The sequence below is a fragment of the Rhinoraja longicauda genome, chromosome 20, assembly GCF_053455715.1.
Source record: "Rhinoraja longicauda isolate Sanriku21f chromosome 20, sRhiLon1.1, whole genome shotgun sequence".
Taxonomy (NCBI): domain Eukaryota; kingdom Metazoa; phylum Chordata; class Chondrichthyes; order Rajiformes; family Arhynchobatidae; genus Rhinoraja; species Rhinoraja longicauda.
Window position 1 is genome coordinate 36,124,846 of NC_135972.1, and position 27,260 is coordinate 36,152,105.

A 27,260-nucleotide genomic window follows, 5' to 3' on the forward strand; every position below is an offset into this window, starting at 1 on the left:
TCGAGGGCCCTCATTTTAATCCATCGCATTTGGCAAACCTTGGTGTTATTCTTGATGTTATTTGTTCCGAATTGTACACACCGCGTACATACTTTCACTTTCACTTACTGAAACTTTTGTCTCCCTTAAACCTCATACTTTGGAGGTAACAAGTTACTTTGGATTTCTAAGGAACAGCTACAAAAGTAATTAATTTATTTCCCTCTATAACTCGCCTCCTCCTCACCTTCAAATCCAGTCTTTCTGCTCCAGGTAGGATGTAATCCAGGTAGGATATGGTGGAATTCGGTTAAATTACAGAACTAATATCCAAACGCTTGGCATGTTGGTCTCGGACTTTCAACATACAAGTTCAAATTCCACCACAACTGGAATGTGTGTGAATGTGAGGAATTCTTTGCCACAGAAGGCTGTGGAGGCCAAGTCGATGGATATTTTTAAGGCAGAGATATATAGATTATTGATTAGTTTGTGTGTCAGGGGTTATGGGGAATGGTGTTAGGAGGGAGAGATAGATCAGCCATGATTGATCTTATTAGGTTCTTTCATGTCCAGGAAATCAATCTGCCTGCTGGCTACTTTCATTTTTAACTTGGTGTTCTCAAATATTCATTTTCCTCAGCTCATTAAGCGATGAAATAAACTCAGGTACTCTTCAACCTCCAGGACATTTCAGTGTGCATGATGTAATCTCCAGCACAGAAAATATCCAGGGTATGACATTTTACACACCGTGTGCTGGATAATTTCTCCAATCCAAACATAACTGCACCGTCATAAAATTTGAATTAATGGAAATATAGGAAATATAGGAAATAATGGAAATCTCTCGTGTATAATTTTAGACCAACTACAAATCAAAGCAAAACTTCATCCCATGTTATTCTCTGGTTAATCTGAAGTCTTTAATCAACTGAACCTTCACAGTCCATTGGTTTATTGCTGCCTGGATAGGTGGACATTGATCAATAGCATGATTATTATTCACTGTGGATGATGTACTATGTTCCTGAAGGCTTGCTAAGTGGTATTAATACTTTATATAAACAATGATAGCAGATGGCTCTACAGGAAATGTATAAGTTTGGTTTTAGTCATTATCTGACTCATCCTGTACTTAATTGGAGAGAGAACACATTTTAATTCTTGATTTTTCAATCACAACGATGCTCCAGGCAGCTTTAAAGTGTTAATTCTATTTTATTTGCATCCAAACATTTATTTATTTTGGCTTCCTGGATTTCATTATACAATTAGCAGGAATTTAGCCATCAGTTAGATTTTAGTTGTCATCTCACCAATTTAACATATAAATGAGGCACTTGAACTATACAAATAATATGATGAGAAATATGAGTGCCATTGTGCAACAATGTCTTGTGAGAAATCAGGGCATGATGCCTGTTAATAGTTCAGCCTGTATCATTTAATATACTTGCAATATTTAATAGTGACCTTTGTGAAAAAATAGATTGTAAATCTTTAAAATTGAGCAAGGTCACAGGCGAGAGGATGTAGTCTAAAGAGCAAGGCGTGTCAAGAGAGCTGTTTGTCGATGAAATGGAATTAGTTTGGTTTAGTTTAGAGATACCGCATGGAAACAGGCCCTTTGGCCCACCAGTTCATATTAGTTCTATGTTATCCCATTTTCACATCCATTGCATACTCACGAGGGGCAGTTTACAGAAGCCAATTAACCTACAAACCCATGCGTTTCTGGGGATGTGGGAGGAAACCGGAGCACCCAGAGAAATCACATGCTGTCACTGGGAGAAAGTGTGGACTGCACACAGACAGCACCTGAGGACAGAATTGAACTTAGATCTCTGGTACTGTGAGGCAGCATCTTTGTATAAGTTCTAAGATTTATGAAGGACGAGATATTCCAAACAACAAACTGACATTTAAGTTGTAGATACAGGGTGGAAACAGGGTCTACAGTCCACCAAGTCCACGCCAACCATTGATCACTAATAATACTAAGATAACACTAACTTTATGTTATCTTACCTTCACATCCTCCACACTAAAGACAATTTACAGGCCAATTAATTCACAAATCTGCACGTCTTTGGGATATAAGAGAAAACCGGAGCACCTGGAGAAAACAGAGGGGGAATGTACAAACTCCATACAGACAGCACCCGTAGTCAAGATCGAACCTGGTTTCTGGCACTGTTGAGGTAGCTGCTTTACCACTGGTTTCTACTTCTATTTCCAGTCAGATGGAGTAGTGGAGTGACCAACTGGTTTTTGTGCCAGTTGCCTTTTGACTGCCTTAGACTTTGGGCAAAGACAGACAATTGCTGAGAGCCTGGAAGTTAGAATCTCCTGTCTCAACATCAGCATCAGAGAACAGGCCCTACCATAGAGCAATCAAGGACTGCATTTTTACAGCAAGACCGTATATTTGAACGGTGGTGGGCGTCTGGCTGAGTGAGACCCTACTTTGCCTTTCAATGGTCCCTGGTTCACATGGAGACTCCAGGAGTGGAGGGAGGGCTAGTGGATCAAGAAGCAAATTTGGTTGACACTGCCCATAAAATTGCCTGCCCAAATAATGGCCAACACAACAGAAATTATTTTGGGAAATGATTAAAGGAGGCAGAAACTGCCCCTAATTTTAAAAAAAGTTTTTTTTAGATGCTTTCCCTTCTTCCCAGATGACATGGAATGGCTGGTGACATTTGTCAGCTGTGTATTTCTTTTGTGGTTTGCTGGCCGGTTGCCACACATGATGTCAAAGGACACCAGCCAAGTAACATCATCAAAGGGTTTCCAGGTCGATCACCACATCGGGTGGCACTGTGGCGCAGCGGTAGAGTTGCTGCCTTGCAGCGGATGCAGCGCCGGAGACCCGGGTTCGATCCCGACAACGGGTGGTGTCTGTACGGAGTTTGTACGTTCTCCCCGTGACCTGCGTGGGTTTTCACCGAGATCTTCCAGGTATGTAGGTAAATTGGCTTGGTAAATGTAAAATTTGTCCCTAGTTTGTGTGTAGGATAGTGTTAATGTGCGGAGATCGCTGGGCGGCGCGGACCCGGTGGGCCGAAGGGCCTGTTTCTGCGCTGTATCACAAAACTAAACGAAACCAGTGAAACTGAAGAAATGATGCCACTTGCATGATTGAGTCAATCCACAATTTGTTTGGTTTGTTTATAATTAAGATCTGGAATTTATTCTCTGTAATATTAGTTGAAAAGAAACAATCAGTGCCTTCAAAAGGTAATGGATTGGCACTCCGAGAATAATTTGCAGGGATATGGGTAAAGAGCTGCGGAATGACACTCACGGGATTGCTATGTTGGTGTCCCGTTCTCACACCTAACACTTCCTTATCTCTGTATCACCCTCGCCCCCTCCCCTGACTCTCAGTCTGAAGTCACCCATTCCTTCTTTCCAGAGATGCTGCCTGTCCCGCCCGCTGAGTTACTCCAGCATTTTGTGGCTATCTTTGCTCTACTGGTTTCAAGTGGGCTAACAAGCCTTCTTTTGCTCTGCAACAATTCTACATTCCAAGCACTGTACGTTCCTTAAATAAAAACCTGAAGTACGGAAATAAACAAATTTGCAAAGACTCTGATAATGCGGTGATTCTGAATGCTGTCACTGACAAAACGTACAGGTACGTGGGTCAATTGGCTGGGCAAATGTAAAAATTGTCCCAAGTGGGTGTAGGATAGTGTTAATGTGCGGGGATCGCTGGGCGGCGCGGACCCGGTGGGCCGAAGGGCCTGTTTCTGCGCTGTATCTCTAAATCTAAATCTAAAATCTAAAACCTATTTCATAGTTAAATTATTTAATACAGGAATTAAGAAAATTTCATTCCTTTGTTAGGTTATGGCAGTGGGTAACTTTTCTCCTAGAATCATGTTTTGTAGTCCCAATGTTAAATTGTGCAAAGGTTGCAGTTAGATGTTATTGAACAGGGTCATAGATGCTCAGAATGAAAACTTTTCTCAATTAACAAATCTTTGCACAAGTCTAAAAAGATTCCAGATCGGAGAGGCAGGGTATTTTCAACCCCTGGTTTAGCAGAGCATTATAGTTACTTTCAGCTTAATGATATCATGCCAACCTTTAGATGCAACATGAATAGCTGGGCATAGAGGTTTGCATATATGCATTTATTTGCAATGCTTTCTTCTGATACGGCAACTTAAACACTTCAGATTCCTATCTTTGCATCAGACCATAAGACATGGGAGCCATTCAGAATTAAGCCCTTCGGCCCATTGAGTTGGCTCCGCAATTCAATCATGGCTGATCTATTGTTATCTCTCAACCCCATTCTCCTGCTTTCTCCCCGTACCTTCGACACCCTTACTAATTAAGAAGGTAACTATAAAGGCAATACGGGCAGAAAAGATGAAGTACGAAGGTAAGCTAGCCAAGAATATAAAGGAGGATAGTAAAAGCTTCTTTAGATATGTGAAGAGGGAAAAAAAAAAGAAAAATGTGGGTCCCTTGAAGACAGAAACAGGTGAATTTATTACAGGGAACAAGGAAATGGCAGAAGAGTTGAACAGGTACTTAGGTCTGTCTTCACTGAGGAAGACACAAACAATCTCCCAGATGTATTAGGATGTTCCCAGATGGAGGAACTGAAGGAATTTACATATCAGGAAATGGTGTTGGGTAGATTGATGGGACTGTAGGCTGATAAATTCCCAGGGCCTGATGGTCTGCATCTCAGGGTACTCAAGGCGGTGGCTCTAGAAATCGTGAACGTATTGGTGATCATTTTCCAATGTTCTGTAGATTCTGGATCAGTTCCTGTGGATTGGAGGGTAGCTATTGTTATCCCACTTTTCAAGAAAGGAGGGAGAGAAAGCAAGGAATTATAGACCAGTTAACCTGACATCAGTGGTGGGAAGATGCTGGAATTGATTATCAAAGATGTAATAGCGGTGCATTTGGATAGCAGTAACAAGATCAGTCCAAGTCAGCATGGATTTGCGAATGGCTGGTAGTGACTAATGGGGTGCCGCAATGCTCGATGTTGGGACCGCAGCTACAGGTATTTACGATATATATTAATGACGGGACTGTCATATGATGAAAGAATGGAGCGACTGGGCTTGTATTCACTGGAATTTAGAAAGATGAGAGGGGATCTTATAGAAACATATAAAAGTATTAAGGGATTGGACACGCCAGATGCAGGAAACAATGTTCCCGATGTTGGGGGAGTCCAGAACCAGGGTCCACAGTTTAAGAATAAGTGGTAGGCCATTTAGAACTGAGATGAGGAAAAACTTTTTCACACAGAGTTATGAATTTGTGGAATTCTCTGCCTCAGAAGGCAGTGGAGGTCAATTTACTGGATGCATTCAAAAGAAAGTTAGACAGCGCTCTTAGGGCTAGCGGTATCAAAGGGTATGGGGAGAAGGCAGGAACAGGTACTGATTGTGGATGATCAGCCATGATCACATTGAATGGTGGTGCTGGCTCGAAGGGCCGAATGGCCTACTCCTGCACCTATTGTCTATGTAACCTAATCATCTGTTTTAAAAATACTCAATGACTTGGCCTCCACTACCATCTATTGCAATGAATTCCACAGATTCACTACCCTCTGGCTAAATAAATTCCTCCTCATCTCCATTCCAAAAGAACGTCCTTTCATTCTGAGGTCATGCTCCCTGGTCTTATACATTTGAGACTTTTGGATAGGTACATGGATATGCAGGGAATGGAGGGATATAGATTTGATGCAATTAGTTAACAGGTGGTCTTGGCATGATGCTTGAGACATTATGAGCCGAGGACCTCTTCCAAGTTGTGGGTGAGTGTGTGTGTGTGTGTGTGTGTGTGTGTGTGCGCGCGTGCAAATTGGAGCAATCCCTTCTAATTGTTTTCCCTTTTTAATTCATGATTAACTCTGAAATTATAATGCTTGCATTTGTGACAGCCTGGTTTCTTAAAAATATATTAACTAGGCATTGTTTTAATGATATCATTGAAGACAGAAAATGCTTTAAATACACAATATGTCAGGGAAATTTCAGGTTGTTCATCTTTAATAAGAAATACATCTCCACATAAGTTGCCAGACTTGCCCAGTATTTTCACCATTTTAGATCTCCAGCATTTTGTGTTTGTATTAGTTTTAATTATATAGGATCAAGATGGAATGACAATTTCCGAAACCAATCTAATGGAAACATCCTCCTCACATCCCATACCACTTATCTAGGCCTTCCATTATTCAATAGGTTTCAATGAGATCTCCCCTCATCCTTTTAGACTCCACCGAGTACTCGCCCTGAGCCTTCAAACATCCTTGGGATCATTCTCGTAAACCTCCTCTGGACCCTCTCCAAATACCAGCGCATCCCTCCTGAGATATGGTGCCCAAAACTGCTCAAAATATTCCAAATGTGGCCTGACAAGCACCTTATAAAGCCTCAGCATGAGCACAAACATTTATTGTGGGTTTACAACAATAAATTGGGGAAAAAAAGTATTCCATCAGTGTTGGAAACAAACTGCTGATGATGGTTTACACAAAAGGACGCAATCTAGTCTGAAGAAGGGTCCCGACCCAAAACGTCACCATGTTCTCCAGAGATGCTGCCTGACCCACTGAGTTACTCCTGCACTGTGTCCTTTTACTGCATCAGTGCTGCTTAGTTTGGATAAAGCCTTAATAGCTTTGTACACAAGTCACATCTTACTAATTTGATTGAATTTGTTGAGGTGACGAAGGTGATCAATGAGGGCAGGGCAGCAGATTGATCTACATGGATTTTAGTAATGCTTTTGATAAAATCCCCATGACCTGATCCAGATTAAGATGCACAGGATTAGTTGGTTGTACAGATTCAGAACTGTCTACTGAGAGACATGTGCAAGGCCCCATCAGACGCCAAACATCCTTTGCACCACCTCGCCCAGGATTCACAGTAACTGGAACCTCAACGCCTGTCATCTCGTCGCCCTTTCTCCCGTCATGCAGCGACCCTCTGTGGCTCGTTTCAACATACTAGGAGCATGGAGAACCAGCTGGGAACAGACATCGCCACTTCCTCAATTCACTCGCACTGAACACCACAGCCCCACCCGGCTCAGACATGCCCCGCAAAGAGTGGGTCGCCCTGAACCGGCTCTGCACAGGGGTCGTCCAGTTCAACGCCAACATGCATTGTTGGGGGTTGCGTTCATCAGCAGCCTGCGCGTGTGGAGCAGACTAGCAAACAGCGCAGCGCGTCATTTTCGACTGCACTGTCCTCCATCCCCCCCTCACGGCCCTCGACAACAGCACATTGCACTGGCTACAGCGCCTGGAGCACGTTACATAATTTCTGCTGCCTCAAACGCAAGACTGAGAGAAGACAGAGGGTTGCAGTGGATTTTCCCATGATGGTGAATTAAATACTGTAGAGCAGTTTTAACACAAGAGGCAATGGTTAAAGATGTACAGGGCAAGAAGCTAGTAAATGCCAAGAATGCATTGGCAGGGGTGATGCTGGGGGCACTGGTGGCATTTAGCAGACTTTTGGATAGGTACATGGATATGCAGGAAATAATAATAATAATAATAATAATACATTTTATTTCTATAGCGCTTTTCATATACTCAAAGACGCTTTACAGAGATTTTGAGAACATAGGGAAATGAATAAATAGATAAATAAGTAAATAAATAAATGAACAGAGAAAGGAGACAGAAGGTGAGGTGACCTTCAGTGGTTGAAGGCAGTACTGAACAGGTGAGACTTCAGCGATGTTTTGAATGTGGTGAGTGTGGAGGAGGTTCTAACGGTTTGGGGTAGTGAGTTCCATAGGGTGGGAGCAGCGATGGAGAAAGCCCTGTCCCCCCAGGATCTGAGTTTGGTCCGGATGTGGGGGGATAGGAGATTGGCAGCGGCAGAGCGGAGGGTGCAGGTGGGAGTGTGCCTGTGGAGGAGGTCGGTCAAGTAGGATGGGGCCAGGTTATGGAGGGCTTTGTAGGTTATGAGGAGGATTTTGTACTGGATTCTCTGGGGGATGGGGAGCCAGTGGAGTTTATAAAGGACGGGGGTGATATGGTCACGGATCGAGGTGTGTGTGAGTAGACGGGCAGCGGAGTTTTGAATGTATTGAAGTTTATTGATGATTTTTGAGGGTGCGCCATAGAGGAGGCTGTTGCAGTAGTCCAGACGGGAGGTGATGACGGCGTGGATGAGGGTTTCTGCAGCTGTGGAGGAGAGGGATGGACGGAGACGGGCAATGTTTTTGAGGTGGAAGAAGGCTGTCTTTGTGATGTGTTTGATGTGTTTGTCGAAGGAGAGGGTTTGATCAAGGATGATTCCAAGATTCCGGATGTGAGGTGAGGTGGATACTGGGAGACCATCAATGTTGAGGATGAAGTTTTGGGTGGATTTGGTGAGCGTTTTTGGACCAATGATGATGATTTCAGATTTGTTGCAATTGAGTTTGAGGAAGTTTGATTGAAGCCAAGATTTTATTTCAGTGATGCAGTTTGTCAGTGTAGAGTGTGTGGCGGGGGAGATTGACTTGGTGGAGATGAGGAGCTGGATATCATCGGAGGGATATAGATTCCATGCAAGTAGTTAAGAGATGGTCTTGGCATCATGCTTGACAGACATTATGAGCCGAAGGACCTCTTCCATGTTGTGTGTGTGTGTGCGCGCAAATTGGAGCAATCCCTTCTAATTGTTTTCCCTTTTTAATTCATGGTTAACTCTGAAATTAATGCTTGCATTTGTGACAGCCTGGTTTCTTAAAAATATATTAGGCATTGTTTTAATTATACCATTGAAGATAGAAAATGCTTTAAATACACAGTATGTCAGGGAGAATTCAGATTGTTGATCTTTAATATGAAGTACATCTCCACATAAGTTGTCAGACTGGCCCAGTATTTTTACCATTTTAGATCTCCAGTATTTTGTTTTTGTATTAGTTTTAATTATATAGGATCAAGATGGAATGACAATTTCGGAAACCAATCTAATTCCCAGGTCTCACATATATAGCCTCCTACACCACCTCATCTTTCAATAAGGCATCATACAATGTTCCCGCCTTAACACAAAGCTCAACAATTTCATATCATAATAATTTCTCCTAATTTTTTTTCAGTTGGCAGGTTCCAGTAATGTTTCTGTTGTTCATTTATTGTCCTGCACACCACACTATTACAGCTTCGCCCTTTTGCTTTTTCTTCCCTTCTCCAGCATTTATTTACAGTACCAGCTTTAAATGATAATTTTTTTCTCACCTCCCAAATGCTTCTTTGGACTTTATATTTCAGATTTCCAGCACCAATATTCTGCCCATCTAATTTCAAATTAACAGCAGACTGCACCAGTAAACCCCAATTGATTTGCATATCAATTGACCAGCTATAAGTAGAGACAAGATTGAATAAATTGTTTTTTTTCCAAAAGGATAATTTCTGCTGATATACGACAAAAAAATTATGCTTTCGGAGTTCTGTTAACTTTTACCCAGTTTTAATATTAGAACTCCAAAGGGTTTTTTCAGTAACATTTAAAATTTCATTCTTAAGATGTTAAAAGATAATTTTAGACAGGACAAGAAATAAAAGGATAAGGCCAAGAGCAAGAAGATCCAAAATTGTAAGCTGACATTTCAGCAATTAAACTATTTATAAAGAATCATTCAGTAGTCACATGTACCCCAACAGTAAAATTATAAAACTATACATCTTTGAGAGCCTGGTGGCACATATATTGGACTGTTCTGTATATATGAAAACAGGTTTTCATAGACAAAATTCAATATATAACTGATGTAAACTTTATAACTTTATAAAGTTTGCCACATTATTTACTTTCATGCTGTACACATGCTATACCTGCACACGGTATAGTTGCAGTAACATTATAAATGCTTTTGCAAGATTGCCGTGCCAGGACAAGATGATGACAACTGCCACAAATAGCAACACATCACATGCTTCCAGCATAAAAAGTCAGCAGACAAGATTACAAAACCCAAACTCGAAACAAGGTCTGATGATGTTAACTTGTCAGTGCAAGCAGCTGATCAAGTTGTAAATATGGCACTGTTAGTTTATACAGCAACTTTAGACTTGTACAACAACATTGTTTTACAATAGCAAATGGGATTCAGCTGTTGCGCAGATCTGAAACTATTCTAAATGCAATGCCTAGAACGATAAAAAAATGACTAAGTGTTGCAGTAACTCAGAGAGTGAGGCAGCATCTCTGGATTCACGATAACATCTGTAATGACAAGTATCTCAGTGCCATGTTTGATCTAAATGGACAATCTTATGAAGATGATATTAGTTCCTTTAACCTTAATGCTTGTAACAACAGTTCACATATAATAGTGGAGTTCACTTTGAGTCTAGAAAAAGCAGTAATTCAAAATTTTAAAGAACTCAGACTCCTTGTTGATTAGCTCAAAGTCTAACTAAAACATCTTAGGCTAGACCTAGATGTTCAGAGTAACGTATGTTTAGAACTTAAAAAAATATTAGGAGTCTGATGTAGTCTTTAAATGAAAATGTAGGCAAAAGGATAATGATTGAAGCCTTAATGTATTTTAAACGATTTGTGAAAGTTGCAGAAGTATATTCCATGTGAAGTACTTGCCTTTCATGACACCCAAAACTGTGAACAGACAATGAACCATTTTTGAAGTGTTAATACTTCAGTAATATATGTGTTATCATACAATGTAACAAAGATGCACAAAATAGTTTGTTCATGAAAACAATTTTGCCATTCTGCAACTGCAATTCAATCTTGGTTCCAGACATTGTTAAAAAAGAATTCACACTTTACCAATCATCATGTTTTTACTGGTTAAACACAAATGTCATGTCTAATACAAGTGAGGAAAAAACATGTTTCCATAAACACATCATAATGTTTTTTAATCTGTTAAGTATCAAAGACATCCTGATAATTTTATTTTTATATTATTTATAAGAAACGTGCTGCACCAAAACATTGAACACTAATGGCACAAACTGGCATTCACATGATAAAGAAATATTTGTTCATTTATCAGGACATTACCATTTGTCAGCTCTACAAGATTTTATTGCCCATATTGAGTTTTATTTCAGCCAGCTGAACTTTTAAGTTTCCCAGAAGTAATAATTAAACACAAAAGTAAAGCATCTTTAAACAAATATTGACTATACATTTGGGATTTTTTTTTGCTTCAGTTAGATTATTCAGAGAATATTGTTGAGATTGATAATGAATCATCCTGCATCTTAAAACAAACATTGAAAATCCAATTTTCATCAATAAGCTTTACATTCTCAGATAGGAACAGATAAGAGTACTGCAAAAAAGTCACATATTGCAGTAATTGTTTGCTCCCATTCAATGTTATTATTAAAGTTTGTTTGTTTGTACTAAGCACCAGTCACATTAATTCCTCAGCCTTTGCGTTTCACTTGTGGCGGCTGCCACGCCTCTTCATTGCCGCAGTGCATTGTGGACAGTACCATTTTCCTTTTGGAGCTTCTGTTAGCCCGACACATCCATAATGAAACCACTCAATGGGGCACTTTTGAAAGAAAATTAAATGTTGTTAGATGATGGGGGGGGGGGGGGGGGGGGGGGGAAGAGTGAAGGGAGAAAGCGGTAAGGGCTGGAGAACTTCAGAATTGCAACTATTTTTTTTCATCCCGCAGGATGTTCAAAGGTCTTTTTTATTGCTACAAATTAATTTAGGTTAACATGTTAAAAATACTAAAGGCCATTTGTTACATTATTTAATAGAGTATCATTGCACAAGTGACTTCAATAGAAGTGACTGCTTATCAATTTCGGTGATATCTGCCATGAAACTGACTGTACTTCAAGACACAATGGTGTCTGATTATTGTGGGGAGATTACATGGAAACTGTCTTTTTTCAATTGACTGTTTTTACTTCCAAGGCAGTTTTTCCCCCTGCTTGTCAATTTCCAAAGTAACTTTTAAGTTTTTCTCTAGTTCCCAATGAAAATCATATAACCAATTCATTAATTGCATTACATCCAATTTACTTTTTAGAAACATGCCTTAGAGCATCTGTAAACATCTGAATATGCATCTTATATTTACCCCAGGGAATTATCTCTTTTTTTGCTTCATTTATTACACTATTTATTTACAGAACATCTTGAATAAAGATTGATAATTACACCAAGCAATACAATTTGAATCTGGCTCTAATGGTCCAAAAATTAGATTATGGAAATTACTTACATCTTGATTATCACATCCTACCATTTCTCCATAGGATACCTGAAAAGAGAGGGGTAAACATATATATTGATGCTCAGTGAATTATCTATATACTAAAACTCTCGTTTGTTTGTTTGTTTGTTTGTTCCTGAACTAAAGCCAAACGGTACACGGTAGCACGACAATTTTAGGCCCACCTTGCTCACCGCCATCCCTTTGTTGCTAATGGAAGAGGTTTCATTGAAATCGGTGTTATATTTTTTAAGTTATTCACATTTTAAAGTTTAAATCCATCTCCTAGGGAGGGAGGGTGGAGGGAGGACAAGGGGGGTTGAGGGGGATGGAGTGGAGTGGGGTGGGGAAGGGGGTGGAGGGGGAGAGGAGGGAGAGGGGAGGGCGGGAGAGGGGAGGGCGGGAGAGGGGAGGGGGAGAGGAGGGGGGAGAGCGGATGCATGGCAGATGCAGTTTAATGTGGATAAGTGTGAGGTTATCCACTTTGGTGCTAAGAATAGGAAGGCAGATTATTATCTGAATGGTGTCAAGTTAGGAAAAGAAGAGATTTGGGTGTCCTAGTGCATCAGTCACTGAAAGGAAGCATGCAGGTACAGCAGGCAGTGAAGAAAGCCAATGGAATGTTGGCCTTCATAACAAGAGGAGTTGAGTAGAGGAGCAAAGAGGTCCTTCTACAGTTGTACAGGGCGCTAGTGAGACCGTGCCTGGAGTACTGTGTGCAGTTTTGGTCTCCAAATTTGAGGAAGGATATTCTTGCTATTGAGGGCGTTCAACGTAGGTTTACGTAGGTTAATTCCCGGAATGGCGGGACTGTCGTATGTTGAGAGACTGGAGCGACTAGACTTGTATACACTGGAATTTAGAAGGATGAGAGGGGATCTTATTGAAACATATAAATGGGTCTTATTGAAACATATTAAGGGGTTGGACACATTAGAGGCAGGAAACATGTTCCCAATGTTGGGGGAGTCCAGAACCAGGGGCCACAGTTTAAGAATAAGGGGTAGGCCATTTAGAACAGAGATGAGGAAAAACCTTTTCAGTCAGAGTTGTAAATCTGTGGAATTCTCTGCCTCAGAAAGCAGTGGAGGCCAGTTCTCTGAATGCTTTCAAGAGAGCTAGATAGAGCTCTTAAAGATAGTGGAGCCAGGGGGTATGGGGGAAGGCAGGAACGGGGTACTGATTGAGAATGATCAGCCATGATCACATTGAATGGTGGTGCTAGCTCGAATGGCCGAATGGCCTACTCCTGCACCTACTGTCTATTGTCTGTGGGAGTCAGTAGGTTTGTAGTGGATGTCGGTCACTAGTCTGTCTCCTGTGATGGAGATGGTGAGATCCAGAAATGGTAGGGAGATGTCGGAGATGGTCAAACTATATTTAAGAGCAGGATGGAAATTAATGGTGAAATTTATGAAGTCAGTGAATTCTGCATGGGCATCAATGCAGTCGTCAATGAGCCAGTTATTGATGTCAGGAGTCAACGTGGTGAACATGCCCCAATTAGCATTAATGCTGCCGAAATGTAGAAGGTTGAGAGCTTTATGTTGCGAGGCATAAACATCACTAAAACTTTGTCCTCGACCAACTTGTTGAAGTTATTGCCAAGATTGCATACCAACGCCTCTATTTCCTCAGAAGACCAAGTTGTCTCCAACAACTCTACAGATGCACCATAGAAAACATTATTTAGGAGATGCATCACAACTTGGTTTGGCAACTGCTCTGCCTGTGACTGCAAGATATGCCAGAGTTGTGGGTATAGCCCAGACCATCACACAAAACAACCTCTCCCCACAGACTCCATCTACACTTCATATTGCTTCGGGAAATCAGCTAATATAATGAAGAACCATTTACATCCCTGTCATTCACACTTCTCTCCTCTCCCATCAGGGAGACGATATAAAACCTTGAAAAGCACATAGCACCAGATTGAGGAACAGCTTATTCCCCACTGTCATCAGACTATTGAACGGTCCTCTCGTACGCTAAACCTATAGTCCAGCTCTCCCAACCTATCTTATTTCAGCATTTGAACTTTTTTTATCTGCATTTTCTCTGTAGCTGTAATGCTAAAATTCTGTAGAACTATATTGATGAATCTGTCAAATCCATTGCCACAGGCAGCTGTGGAGGTCATCAATGGATATTTTTAAGGAGATTGACTGTTTTTTGATTACAATGGGTGTCAGAGGTTATGGGGTTAAGGTAGGAGAATGGGGTAGAGAGGCAAAGAGATCAGCCATTACTGAATGGCGGAGTAGACTTGATGGGTCAAATGGCCTAATTCTGCACCTATAACTTATGAACTTTTGATTTGTACTCAAGGATTTTTCTCTTTGCACGATCAGTTGTTCTTGAGTATGGGTTGATTGTACTCAAGTACAGTTTGATTTGACTGGAAAGCATGCAAAGTTTTTCACTGTACTTTGGTACAAGTGTTAATTATAAACTAATACCAATTCAGCTATAAGGTGTCCATCTCGTCTTTACAAATGTATTTGAATATTTAAAAGTGTGGTCAGTCATTGGTTCTGTGATGCTTCCATTATATGTTGACCCCACAGAGCTTGGAAGTGGGAAATGAAGGATGAATCAAGAGTTTAAATAAATTAGCAGTTAGAATTAGGTTCATTAATGTATAGCAGCATTAGATTAGATTTATTCAACAAAACTAAAAGAACTTCCAGTAATTAAACATGCTTCTTGTCATTGATGTTAGATAGAGCCAAGAAATCTTTCATCATTAATTTTTCTAACAGATACTACTTATCACTTACATTAAATGGAAACTCAAACATATTTTCACTCTCAGTACAGGCTACACAATATTCTATTTCTGTTACACATTTCTGCAGATAAAATGAATTCAAATTTTTTGGAACTGTCATTAAAATCTAAAGTACAATTTCTGGAAAAAAAATTCTAGTATAATTGTGACTTTAATTTTTGAACATATAGAAGTAACAGAACATAAGGTGTGTTTATTTTTTGAATGCCATTATTATCTGGACTACAAGCTTACCTGATTGCATATACAATACCGAGGCTCATTGGGATCATATGTCCAATCGACTTGGTTATTGGAATCAGACTCTGGTAAAACTGGGGTCTGCTGAGGAATTTCTTGTGCTACTACTGATGATGAAGATGATGATGATGATGAAGATGATGATGACGACTGGTGATTTGAAGACTTGTTGCTGCTTCTGAGGGAAAAATATATAAAGATTATAATTGGGCAATCTAACAAAAGGTTATTTATATTTTATCAATCTATAAAAATATAAACTACAAATGAGGAAATATTTCAGTAAGACTGGTAACTTAGCAGCATAAAACAACCAAATCAAAGCTGGTACTTTATATTGAAAATTCCTAATGACACAGGAAACCATTTTCACTCAGAGTCTGTGCTGAGAGAAATCCCATTCCTTAAATACACTTTTATGTAACTTATCCTTCCAACATCCCTATCAATTTTCCCCAGATTATAATGCTCACTACATACTAGTGACAATTCCCAGTGGCCAATTAAGCCACCTAGTCACAGGGAAAAAGTGCAAACACCACGCTGAAAAAAAGAAGTCAGGGTGAGCCCGAGTCCCTGAACCAGTGTGGCAGTAGCTCTACCAGCCACACCATTATTTATCACTGATGCATGAAGGGGCACTGAAACATTGATTCCTCTTTGGTGGAGCACAACTATGATCATGTGTGTCATGCATATATAGGCGTGTCACAATTTACAAAGGGAAAACAACATAGGATTATACATCTTCCACTGGGCAGGAATACAAAGCTGTGGATTTAATCAGATCAGCCATGATCTCATTGAATGATTACAGTCCAATCCTGCTCCTAATTCATATCTTCATACATAAATAGAGGCACAGGTTGAAGAGGCAGCAGGGGAGGTGGAGGGCAGAGTTGACAATGGCGTTTGGATGATTGTAATACTGGTGAAATTTTCTTGATCCTTGGGATCGAGGATAACCTGCTTCCACTCCAGTTTTGAATTCTGAAGTGGCTAATGAGATCAATGTGGGAATATCACTCTGTCATAGATGCGATTGGAGGATGAAGAGTTTGTGAGGTGGTGAGCTCCTTCCAGCACTTCTACAGAGCTTCCACATGCTCCTGAAGCATGTCCTCGATGTTTTCAATCCAAAATGCTTCTTCTCATCTTTGAGGTGTCATGGGCCAGAGGTTCCCATGTGTCAGTGGGATTGTTGTATTTCTTCAGTAAAGGCTCGACTACATCAGTGAATTTTTTCATCTATCCATTTGGTAATCAAAGGTTTCAAAGGTCTTTTATTGTCACATGTACCAATTAAGGTACAGTGATATGCAAATTACCATGCAGCCATACCAAAAAAAACAAGACACACAACTACATAAAAGTTAACATAAACATCCACCACAGCGCATTCTCCACATTCCTCACTGTGATGGAAGGCAATAAAGTCCAATCTTCTTCCTTCATTCTTCTCCCGCGGTTGGGGCAGTCGAACCATCCGTTGGGGCGATCTAAGCTCCTGCAGCCGGCGGTTGAACCCCCCGTGTCGGGGCGATCGCAGCTCCCTTGTCGGGGTGATCGAAGCTCCCGCAGCCGGCGGTTGAAGCCCCCGTGTCGGGGCGATTGAAGCTCCCGCAGCCGGGATGACCCTGCGTCGGGGAGGTTGAAGCTCCTGCGGCTGGAGTTCCCGAAGTCGGTCTCTGACCCATCACTATCCATTACTGAGACTGCTTGCTTCAGGACCATGATGTCAGGCACCCAAATGATATAGTCTACCCAAATAAGTTGATTGTGTGTAGCTGGAGTTTCATTACTGAAAATTTTGCTAGGCAGAAAAATTGACGTTTGTTCATTTAAAATTCTAGTAAATTTGGATGATTTTGCAGGCAGAATTTATCATATTTTTCTTGCGCCCTCAGATGCTTGGGTAGTCAAGGACTCAGAAGCATATGATTGGGATCACTGCTACCTAATGGGCCACAGGCTTTGTGCCAGGTCTGAGGTTTTGTGCTTTGAAGACCCTGTTCCTCAATCAACCTTGTGTTGTACCTGTGCTTTAAAGTCAATGTTGTTAGTGATGTTTGGTTTTGTTGGGAGGTGGCTCTTGATATACGAGAAGTGGGCAAGATGTGAACCATTTTATGTTGGAGGCAGAAAGTGGGAATAGATTGGTAGAGAACCTGCTTTATGGATCCTGCATGTAAGGCTTATACTCTTGCATGCTTTGTTGAACAAGTCCACAAATTCTTGGAGCCCAACCTCCAAGTGTGCACAAGTATTGTCTGCATGCTGCATGAGTACTGGGTGACCTTGGTTCTGGAGTGTAACTGCTACATATAGAAGTTTCCTATTTGTTCTTAAAATTAACTCCATACCTGTGAAGAGGTGACCGAGAAGACTAGAGAGGCCAGTGCCGTAGACGTTACCTATATGGACTTTAGAAAGATTGTTCTGGAAGGTCATAGTAGATGGGATCTATTTAGAACTGGCCAAATGGCTACAAAATTAGCTTGAATGCAAGACAGAGGATGGTGATTGAAGGTTCATATTCAGATAGACATGTACGTAGTAGCATGCCACAAAGATCGGTGGTGGGTCGATTGCCTTTGTTATCTGCAATAACAATTGGATGAGAATGTACGTGGTATTATTAGTATGTTTGCAGATCACATGAAAAAAGATGTGGTAAAGTGGAAAGAGAAGAATGTTATTTTAGGATGACAACAATTTCTGGTTCAACAGTGAATGGCAGGGCCCTGGTGAGTGTTGTAGAGTAAAGGGATCTCGGAGTACAGGTGCATTGATCCTAGAAAGTGGCGTCGCTGAAATATATGGTGGTCAAGAAGATTTTCAGTATAGTACAGCTATACATTGGTGAGGCCACACATGGGGTACTGTGTTCAGTTTAGGTTACACTGCTATAGGAAGGATGTCATTAAGTTGGAAAGGGTGCAGAAAGGATTTACGAGGATGCTGTCAGGATTTGAGGGACTGAGCTATAGGGAGAGGTTGGGCATGCCAGAACATTTCCATAAGCGCAGGATGTTGAGGGGTGATCTTATAGAGGCGCTTAAAATCATGAGGGGAATAGACAGGGTGAATGCACGGGGCCTTTTACCCAGGGTAGGGGAATCAAAAACAAGAGGACACATATTTAAAGCAAAAGGGACAAGATTTAATATGAACCAGAGGGCAACCTTTTCATTCAGGAGGTGGTGGGTGTTTGGAACAAGCTGCCATAGGTAGTAGAGTCAGATAGACGAACCAAAAAGGCAGGAAAAAGAACGGGTGTTGGGGAATGTTGTAGAACAGAAAGAACTAGGGGTGCAAGTACATGGTTTCATGAAAGTGGCAGCAAGGTTAGACAGGGTGGTGAAGAAGGATTTTGGCACACTTGCCTTCATCAGTTACGTTATTGAATACAGGAGCTGGGGCGTAACGTTACAGCCGTACAGGACATTGATAAGGCTACATTTGGAGTAATGAGTGCAGTCTGGTTGCCCTCTATAGGAAAGATGCCATTAATCTGGAAAGGGTGCAAAAAAAACTTACAAGGATGTTACTGCATCTGGATGGTTTGAGTTATAAGGGTGGGAAGACGAGGACTTTTTTTCTGGCGTGTAGGAGGCTATGGGATGACTTTATAGGGGTATATAAAATCATGAGAGGTATAGATAAGATGACTAGCCAGTCTTTTACCCAGGAAAGGGGCATCTGAAGCTGAAGGGTATAGATTTAAGGGAAGAGGGGAAGCATATAAAGGAAACCTTTACACACAGCAGAACGAGGTGCCAGAAAAGGTGGCAGAGAAAATGAGATAAAATGACACGGACAGATACATTGATGGAAACGGTTGCAGGGATATTAACCAAGCGAAGACAAGTGTAACCAGCTTGGTTAGGCAACCTGGTCAGCATTGGACCGAAGGGCCTATTTAAATAGCTCTATGACCATAGGAAGATTTGTTGGAGGCAAGGTTCAATATTGTGGCAAGAAACATTGAGAAATGTATGTACTGAGATTAGCTCTGTTGTGGACCCATTAGTTAGTATCGTCGCTTGCGCACCTTCATGAAATAGATATAAAATGGAGATAAATTTCTGTGGTCAGCCAAATTTAAGGGAATTCCACAATTCTTCCTAAATGGAGTAAAAATATTTTGTGAGGTTGAAGGGGCCCTTGACCAGTAGCAGGAGCTGCTTCCCGCATTATTGCTGGAGTTGGTGTGTGGTGAAGATGATGCTTACTGTGCCTCTAGATGGATGCGGATGTGGGGAAATCTTCTTCGATCACTGTGAGGACCCAGACTTTCCTAATGGAAGGCAGCCATAAACGATAGCATTGATTATGGCCTTTCTGAGTGAGGTCCCTCGGCACATCCTCTTCTTCTGACATAAACAATGAGTTTGCGAAGTTTTAAGTGAAGCTCTTCATTGCTGTGTTTTAGAATTTCAGCAGGGACACTGTCCGTCCAGAGGTCTTATTATTTTAGAATTGATATATGACCTTCTTGACTTGTTGTTAGTCAGAATTGACAGGACTGGCCCAAAAAATGTTGCTACAAAATGGACTCAAGGGTGCTCACGTAAGGCCAAAGTTGCAGTTGAAAGATCTTTGGAGGTATTCCTTCCAGTAGTCATTGACTGCTTCTCTGTTCTTGATGAGTTCATCTCTGTTCTTGTTTTCAGTGGCGTGGAGCTTTGGGTGTTTGGGCCATAGGTGGTGTTTACAGCACTGAAGAATCCATGCAGCTTATGTCTATTGGTGGATCGCTGAGCCTCCAGCAGTCTCTCCATCCACCATTTGTTCTCTGCGTCATCGGCTTTCTGCTGGGCCTCTGCATAGCTTTTCTTTTCTCCTAGAACAAAGGTGGAACTTCCAATCTGGAGCACGTTATGTTTGCACCTGATTAGTTACTCAATCATCTTGTCATTCCCATCAAACCATTCTTAGTTCTTCTTGATGGACAAAGCAAGTCTCAATTGCGGCAAGAATCGCGGCAGATTTCGGAGAAGCCAATAAACTGGATATTTTGCGACGGTCGTAGTCTGAGACGTCACTTGTCCTGTGTTATTCACAAGAGTCTCAACGTTGATGTTGTTGAGGCAACATCTCCGCTAATGCATACACTTTGGGGCCATGTTGAAAGAGATAGCAGAGAAATTAGGTTGTGGTCAATCGAGCAGACAAAAATGCCTGCAATGATGCCTTGATGCCAACATTTTTGGGGTCCATCATTTGGACAATAACCCTAACACTTCGACTGGAAGTATTTCCATGAAGTGTCGTTCTTGTCCTTATGATGAAAGAGGCCATTTATTATGACACGGCCATGTTTTAAGCATTTCATTAATGGAAGGACACAGCAGAATTTAGTCTTAGTGCTCTTGTCTTGTTGAATGTAGCTTACCATTGGGTTGAATGCTTCCCATTCTGGGGTTAAAGTCACTCAAGAGGATCAGTTTCTCTCCATTTGCAGACCAGGATTTCTTTCAAGATTGGAATAGAGATCCTCCTTGGACACTTTTTCAGCTTTAAGGTTGGGTGTGTATGCACTGATGACCGTAGTGTGTTGGTTCTTTATTAAAATGAGCTGAAGGATCATAAGATGTTTACTATTTCTGTGGAAGTTGTTGTTGAGATGCTGGACTAGTTTATTCTTGAGGATTCTGAAACCTGGCTCCTGCCATTGCCGGGTCCAGCTTCCCAATTTAAAAGTTCTCAGGCCTCGGTTCACACACCTTGAATGGTGTTCATTTTCTCCAAATTATTTTTTTTACAAAAAGCAGAAAACCAAAATCACAGTTTACAAGTTTCAACAAGGAATTTTTGTGGCTTTTTGCCATAAGAAAGTTACCTTTGCCATAAAAAAAAAAAAACTGAATTTTCTTTATATACAAATTATATCATTCACAAATAGTTTGTTTCTTACTTTGTGAACAAACTGAAAATTTATAAAAATAACAGGATCTTGATTTTAAAATATCAATTATAAATTATTCAGTCCCAAAGGTTTTACAAATGAAGATGCTAATGAAAGGACTTTGACTTGAGATAATACCTGTGAGAGAATACCCGTGAGAATTGTTTCTCTTTCCACATATGGCACCTGACCTGCTGAATGCTTCCAGCAATTTATTTCTTGTTCCAGATTTGAAGCATCTGCAGTTTTCTTGATTTTTAAAACATCCTCCACCCTCTACATATTTTAAGTTGGTACTAACTTGGCCTTAGAACAAACCAGATAAATTCCTGGTTGTAATTTTTAAATGAATTGATGACTCTCCACTGAGACAGAAAAGGTATGATTCAGGTTGGATTTTCATTAAATTGCTATCTTGTCACAAACTGTTTCTAACACCGTCGTTACAGGGCAAACAAGATTTGAAGTGATTCTGGATCACATTCGACAACAAAGCGACATGTATTTTGACCCAATGGACAATTTTACCCCAGCTTGCATTAACAAATTACCTGATATGTATTGTACACATACTTGTAATAGAAAAAGCCATTGATAAAATGAGCAATAATTTCAGGATACATTTTGCCACCATGAGATTTATATTAGCATGCAATTGATACAAGTTCATTATTACCAATATGTAATATATTCTGAACTTTGTTAAGTAACAAAACGGGCAATACGGGCTGAAAAAATGAAGTACGAGGGGAAGCTGGCCAAGAATATAAAGGACAGTAAAAGCTTCTTTAGATATGTTAAGAGAAAAAGAGTAGCAAAGTCAAATGTGGGTCCCTTGAAGGCAGACACGGGTGAAATTATTATGGGTAACAAGGAAATTGCAGAAGAGTTGAACAGGTACTTCGGATCTGTCTTCTCTAAGGAAGACACAAACAATCTCCCAGATGTTCTAGAGGGCAGAGGATCTAGGGGGATAGAGGAACTGAAAGAAATTTGCATTAGGTGTGAAATAGTATTGGGTAGACTGATGGGACTGAAGGTTGATAAATCCCCAGGGCCTGATGGCTTGCATCCCAGGGTACTCAGGGAGATGGCTCTAGAAATAGTGGACGCATTGGTGATCATCTTCCAATGATCAATAGATTCAGGATCAGTTCCTGGGGTTTGGAGGATAGCTAATGTTATCCCACTTTTCAAGAAAGGAGCAAGAGAGAAAACAGGGAATTACAGATCAGTTAGCCTGACATCGGAGGTGGGGAAGATGCTGGAGTCAATTATTAAAGAGGTAATAACGGTGCATTTGGATAGCAGTAAATGGATAAGTCCAAGTCAGCATGGATTTATGAAAGGGAACTCATGCTTGACTAATCTTCTGGAATTTTTTGAGGTTGTGATAAGTAAAATGGATGAAAGGGAGCCAGTGGATGTAGTGTATCTAGACTTTCAGAAAGCCTTTGATAAGATCCCACACGGGAGATTGGTGAGCAAAATTAGAGCACATGGTATTGGGGGTACATGGATAGAGAATTGGTTGGCAGACAGGAAGCAAAGAGTAGGAGTAAACGGATCCTTTTCGGAATGGCAGGCAGTGGCGAGTGGAGTGCCGCAAGGCTCGGTGCTGGGGCCGCAACTGTTTACCATATATTAATGATTTGGACGAAGGAACTAGAAGTAACACAAGCAAGTTTGCAGATGACACAAAGCTGGGTGGCAGTGTGAACTGCGAAGAGGTTGTTACGAGGTTGCAGGGTGACCTGGACAGGTTGAGTGAGTGGGCAGATGCGTGGCAGTATAATATAGATAAATGTGAGGTTATCCACTTTGGCGGCAAAAACAAGGAGGCAGATTATTTTCTCAGTGGTGTCAGGTTAGGTAAGGGGGAAGTACAGCGAGACCTGGGTGTCGACACTGAAAGTTGGCGTGCAAGTACAGCAGGAAGTGAAGAAAGCTAATGGCATGTTGACCTTCATAACGAAAGGATTTCAGTATAGGAGTAAAGAGGTTCTTCTGCAGTTGTATAGGGCCCTGGTAAGACCACATCTGGAGTATTGTGTACAGTTTTGGTCTCCTAATTTGAGGAAGAACATCCTTGTAATTGAGGCAGTGCAACATAGGTTCATGAGATTGATCCCAGGGATGGCGGGACTGTCATATGAGGAAAGATTGAAACGACTAGGCTTGTATTCACTGGAGTTTAGAAGGTTGAGAGGTGATTTTATAGAGACATATACAATTATAAAAGGACTGGACAAGCTAGATGCAGGAAAAATGTTCCCAATGTTGGGGGAGTCCAGAACTAGGGGCCAGTCTTAGAATAAAGGGGAGGCTATTTAAAACTGAGGTGCAAAAAAACTTTTTCACCCAGAGAGTTGTGAATTTGTGGAATTCTCTGCCACAGAGGGCAGTGGAGGCCAAATCACTGGATGAATTTAAGAGAGAGTTGGATGGAGCTCTGGGGATAGTGGAATCAAGGGATATGGGAAGTTGGGCACAGGTTACTGATTGTGGATGATCAGCCATGAACACAATGAATGGCGGTGCTGGCTCGAAGGGCCGAATGGCCTCCTCCTGCACCTATTTTCTATGTTTCTAAGTAAAAGCCCATTAACCAAATAAGTACCCAAAAAAATGAATGAATCAATAATGAAAACACTTACTTATTTTTCCGACCACTTCGTGAATCTGTGGCTGATGTAGGTAATGTCTGTGTAAGTGTCGAGGCCAGTGCCGAGGGATAACCTGTTGATTCTCTTGAAATGGAGAATTCTCGTGCCAGCTGAAAATCATTGTTTTTGAATGCTTCATAAGTAGCCTTTATAGTAGATGTCCTTCTGCCCTCCTTCATCTTATGCATAAATGCAAAATAAAAATGTAAGACAGCTGCATCATTAACTTTAATTACAACTGTTTCAAACAACTTCCTTACTTACTAACATGTAGGAATAAATATTTATATGGCAAAATTATAAATCAACACTTTTAGCAATACAATACATCCACATTAATATTTAAAATTTGTGTATTACACAAGCTAAATATTTGAAATTTACAACCAAGTAAGAATTAGATGTAAATTTTTACTATTCAATCAGGTGAATGTGTTGTTGGCATGGTCAGCATTATTGCCTATTCCTAATGGTCCTTGGCAGTGGAGAGTTGTGTTCTTCAACTATTGCAGTCCCTCTAATGCCATTGGGAAGAGTTTTAGGATTTAACTAGACCAAGTGGACCCGTTGGGCCCACAACTCATTGGGTTGCCACAGTGATGTGGGGAAAACTGCACTTTTTTCTTTAAAATAAATGGCTTAAATTTTTTTTAAAAATAAATCTCAATGAAAATCGCGATTTTTCTTTAAAATTGTGTTTTTTTCTGCATTGGTCTAGCACCCTCCCCTCCCTCACTCCATCCCCTCAACCCCCCTTCTTCCCCACCCACTCCCCCCTTCCCCTCCCACCCCCCCAGTCACCCACTCCACCCCCCCCATAATCTCCCCCCCCTCCATTCTTAGTGGCTCTCCGGCGGCGTCGCCATTCCCGCCCGTCGGGTTTCCATGGTGACGTGGAACATGGAGGTATTACTGCGCATGGGCGGCTGACGGGCACAGCAAGTGGAAAAGGGATTTATTCAAGTTTAAAATGTGAATAACAAAATATAACAATTTGAACGTTAATAGGATTTCTTGATGCAGGAATTTTCAACATCAGCATCATTTCCCCTTTTCACAACAGGAAGGAGTTGTCGAAAATCACAACAAACGGTAAGAATGACGCCAAAAGGCTCATCGTTCTTTTTGCATAGATCTCGAAGAGTTCTGTCCACCGCTTCAAAGCTCTCCCTCCTAATCATCGGGCACTCATCCCAAACAATCAGTCTCACACTTCTGATCAAATGAACCATGCTGGAGTTCTTCTCAATGTTGCACATTGAATTATCAGTCACTTCGATGGGTATCTTGAATCAAGAATGTGCACTTCTTCCATCAGGCATCAATGTAGCTGCTATACCAGAGGATGCTACAGCAAAAGCAACATCAACTTGACCTCGGACTTTGAGAGGATCAAATTGGTGAGAATTGTTTTGCCCATTCCTGCTGGTGTATCAATGAAAAACATTGAAGGAACATTCCTTTCCAAGCAGCTGCACACATGGTCATACACTGCTCTTTGCTCAGCATTCAGCAGAAGCTCCTTCTCTTCAACAAATCATTGTTGTTCAGGGCTATTGTACTGCAATTCACTCAGCAATTCTGGATTGTCACCATCAAGGTTCATCCTTCCATGTTTTGGTAGTGGCACATGAAAGTATCCCAGTGTCTTGTTGTAATTCACAAGCTTGTCTTGAATGTACAACAGAGCCTGATCATGATGCCTCTCATCAATCATGATATTTGGATCATCGATTGTTCTCCATTCTCTTTGAAGGTAATCTTCAGACATTGAATTCTTGAAGCGATCCCATAATTGCCGAGAAGTGTTTATCTCAGCAATCGTCAGCAAAACAAACAAATCTCTCATTGCTTCGGGGAGTCTTGTCCCCTCAGCATCTTCCATTGTCTGTTGCCAATGGTCGTCAGTTTGCAACAAACCTCTTTCTATGCAGACGTCTTTGAAGGAAGGAAGAATATGTCCGTCATGCGTCCTCGATGAATCGAAGGATTCTGGCCCTTTTACGTGATGGAGAAGCAGTCTCAAGTAGTAGAGGTCACATCTTGGAGAAACGGTATACACTCTTCCCAGAACGTTGGCTTCAAAAATACCTGGAAGATCTTCCACTATCTTCCCAACCTTCCTTCTTTGCCATTTCTTATTGTTCCATGTGTAAAATCGGGGTACATCAGCATAGTACAGTATCCTTGCAAATTGATCTCGAGAACACAATTCCATGAATTCAGTAAAAGTTGTTCTCGTGATATCATCATTTCTCACCAGCCGACCAGCATTGACTCTGATGACGACTTGTTGTTCTTGTGGTAGATGTACCTGGAGTCGAATGACAGCGGGGCATCTCTCATGAGGGGGGAAGGGGGGAAGAGGAGGAGAGGAGGGAGGGAGAGGAGGGAGGGGAAGGGAGAGGGGGGGGGAGAGGGGAGACGGGGTCGGGGAGTAAGGAGGGAGGGGGAGGGGGGGAGGGGAGAGAGGGGGAGGGGAGAGAGGGAGAGGGGGGAGGGGAGAGGGGGTCGGGGAGAGGGGAGTAAAGAGGGAGGGGGAGGGGGGTGGAGAGTGGAAGGAGGGGGGTCGGGCGCTGTGCAAATGCGGGAGGGGTTTGGGCCCAGCTCGTGACTGAGAGCGACAGCAGGAGCGCCGATGCTGAGCGGGAGCTGGAGGGCTGCGCGGCGACGGCAGCGCTGGAGACGTCCAGGGTTTAGAGCGGGAGCGGCGATGGCTCAGCGGGAGCTGGAGAGCGGAGCGGTGGCCATGATGGAGATGCCCGGGGCTTAGAGTGGGAAGAAGAAGCAGTGGTGGCGGCGTGATGGATCAGCGGGGCTCCGGGGCCCTGCAGTGAAGTAGACGTCCGTGGTTTGGAACGGCGGCAGCGGTGATGGCGGCGTCTCCGTAGCGGCGGCAGCACGGATGGTGGGGGCTCCGGAGCGGCGGCAGCGGTGATGGTGGTTGCTCCGGAGCGGCGGCCATGATGGAGACGCCCGGAGTTTGGAGCGGGAGCGGCGGCGGTGACGCTCCCCCCACGTGGGCCACGGAACCAAACGGGCGTCTGGCAGGAAGTGGGAGCTGAACGAAAATGATGACCCTCCGCCCAACTGCGCACGCGCAGTCACCCGGCGGCCATCTTACGTAAGTGTAGGCGCTGGTCTGGCGGCCATCTTACGTGAGGACCGGCCCCGACTGCGCATGCGCTGGTTTTTAAAAACTTTAAATTGTGAATAACTTTTAAAATATAGCACCAATTTCAATAAAACAACAATTTTTTACCAATAAAGCAACGACGGTGAGTAAGGTGGGCCTAAAATTGTTGCGTTATCTTGTACCGTTTTGGCTGAAGTTCGATCACAAATAAACAAACGAGAGTTTTAGTATATAGATTGCAGAATTTAAATCAGGAAGCTGTACAATTTGAAGGGTATCTGAGGATGCTGGTGCTCTCATGTGCCTTCTCT

The 27,260-nt window shown here is 41.9% G+C and overlaps 1 protein-coding gene across 1 annotated transcript in view; it reads right to left on the reverse strand.

Moving 5' to 3' along the window:
• Window positions 1-9,545: 9,545 nt before the first annotated feature.
• Window positions 9,546-27,260, reverse strand: part of ing3 (inhibitor of growth family, member 3) — a 47,877-nt gene continuing 30,162 nt past the window's right edge. Inside the window, exons 9-12 of the mRNA XM_078417415.1 lie at window positions 23,805-23,992; window positions 15,231-15,414; window positions 12,212-12,250; window positions 9,546-11,526 (exon numbers count right to left, since the gene is read on the reverse strand). Coding sequence (XP_078273541.1) covers window positions 11,410-11,526; window positions 12,212-12,250; window positions 15,231-15,414; window positions 23,805-23,992 — 528 coding nt within the window. The 3' untranslated portion in view covers window positions 9,546-11,409. The remainder of the gene's footprint in view (window positions 11,527-12,211; window positions 12,251-15,230; window positions 15,415-23,804; window positions 23,993-27,260) is intronic.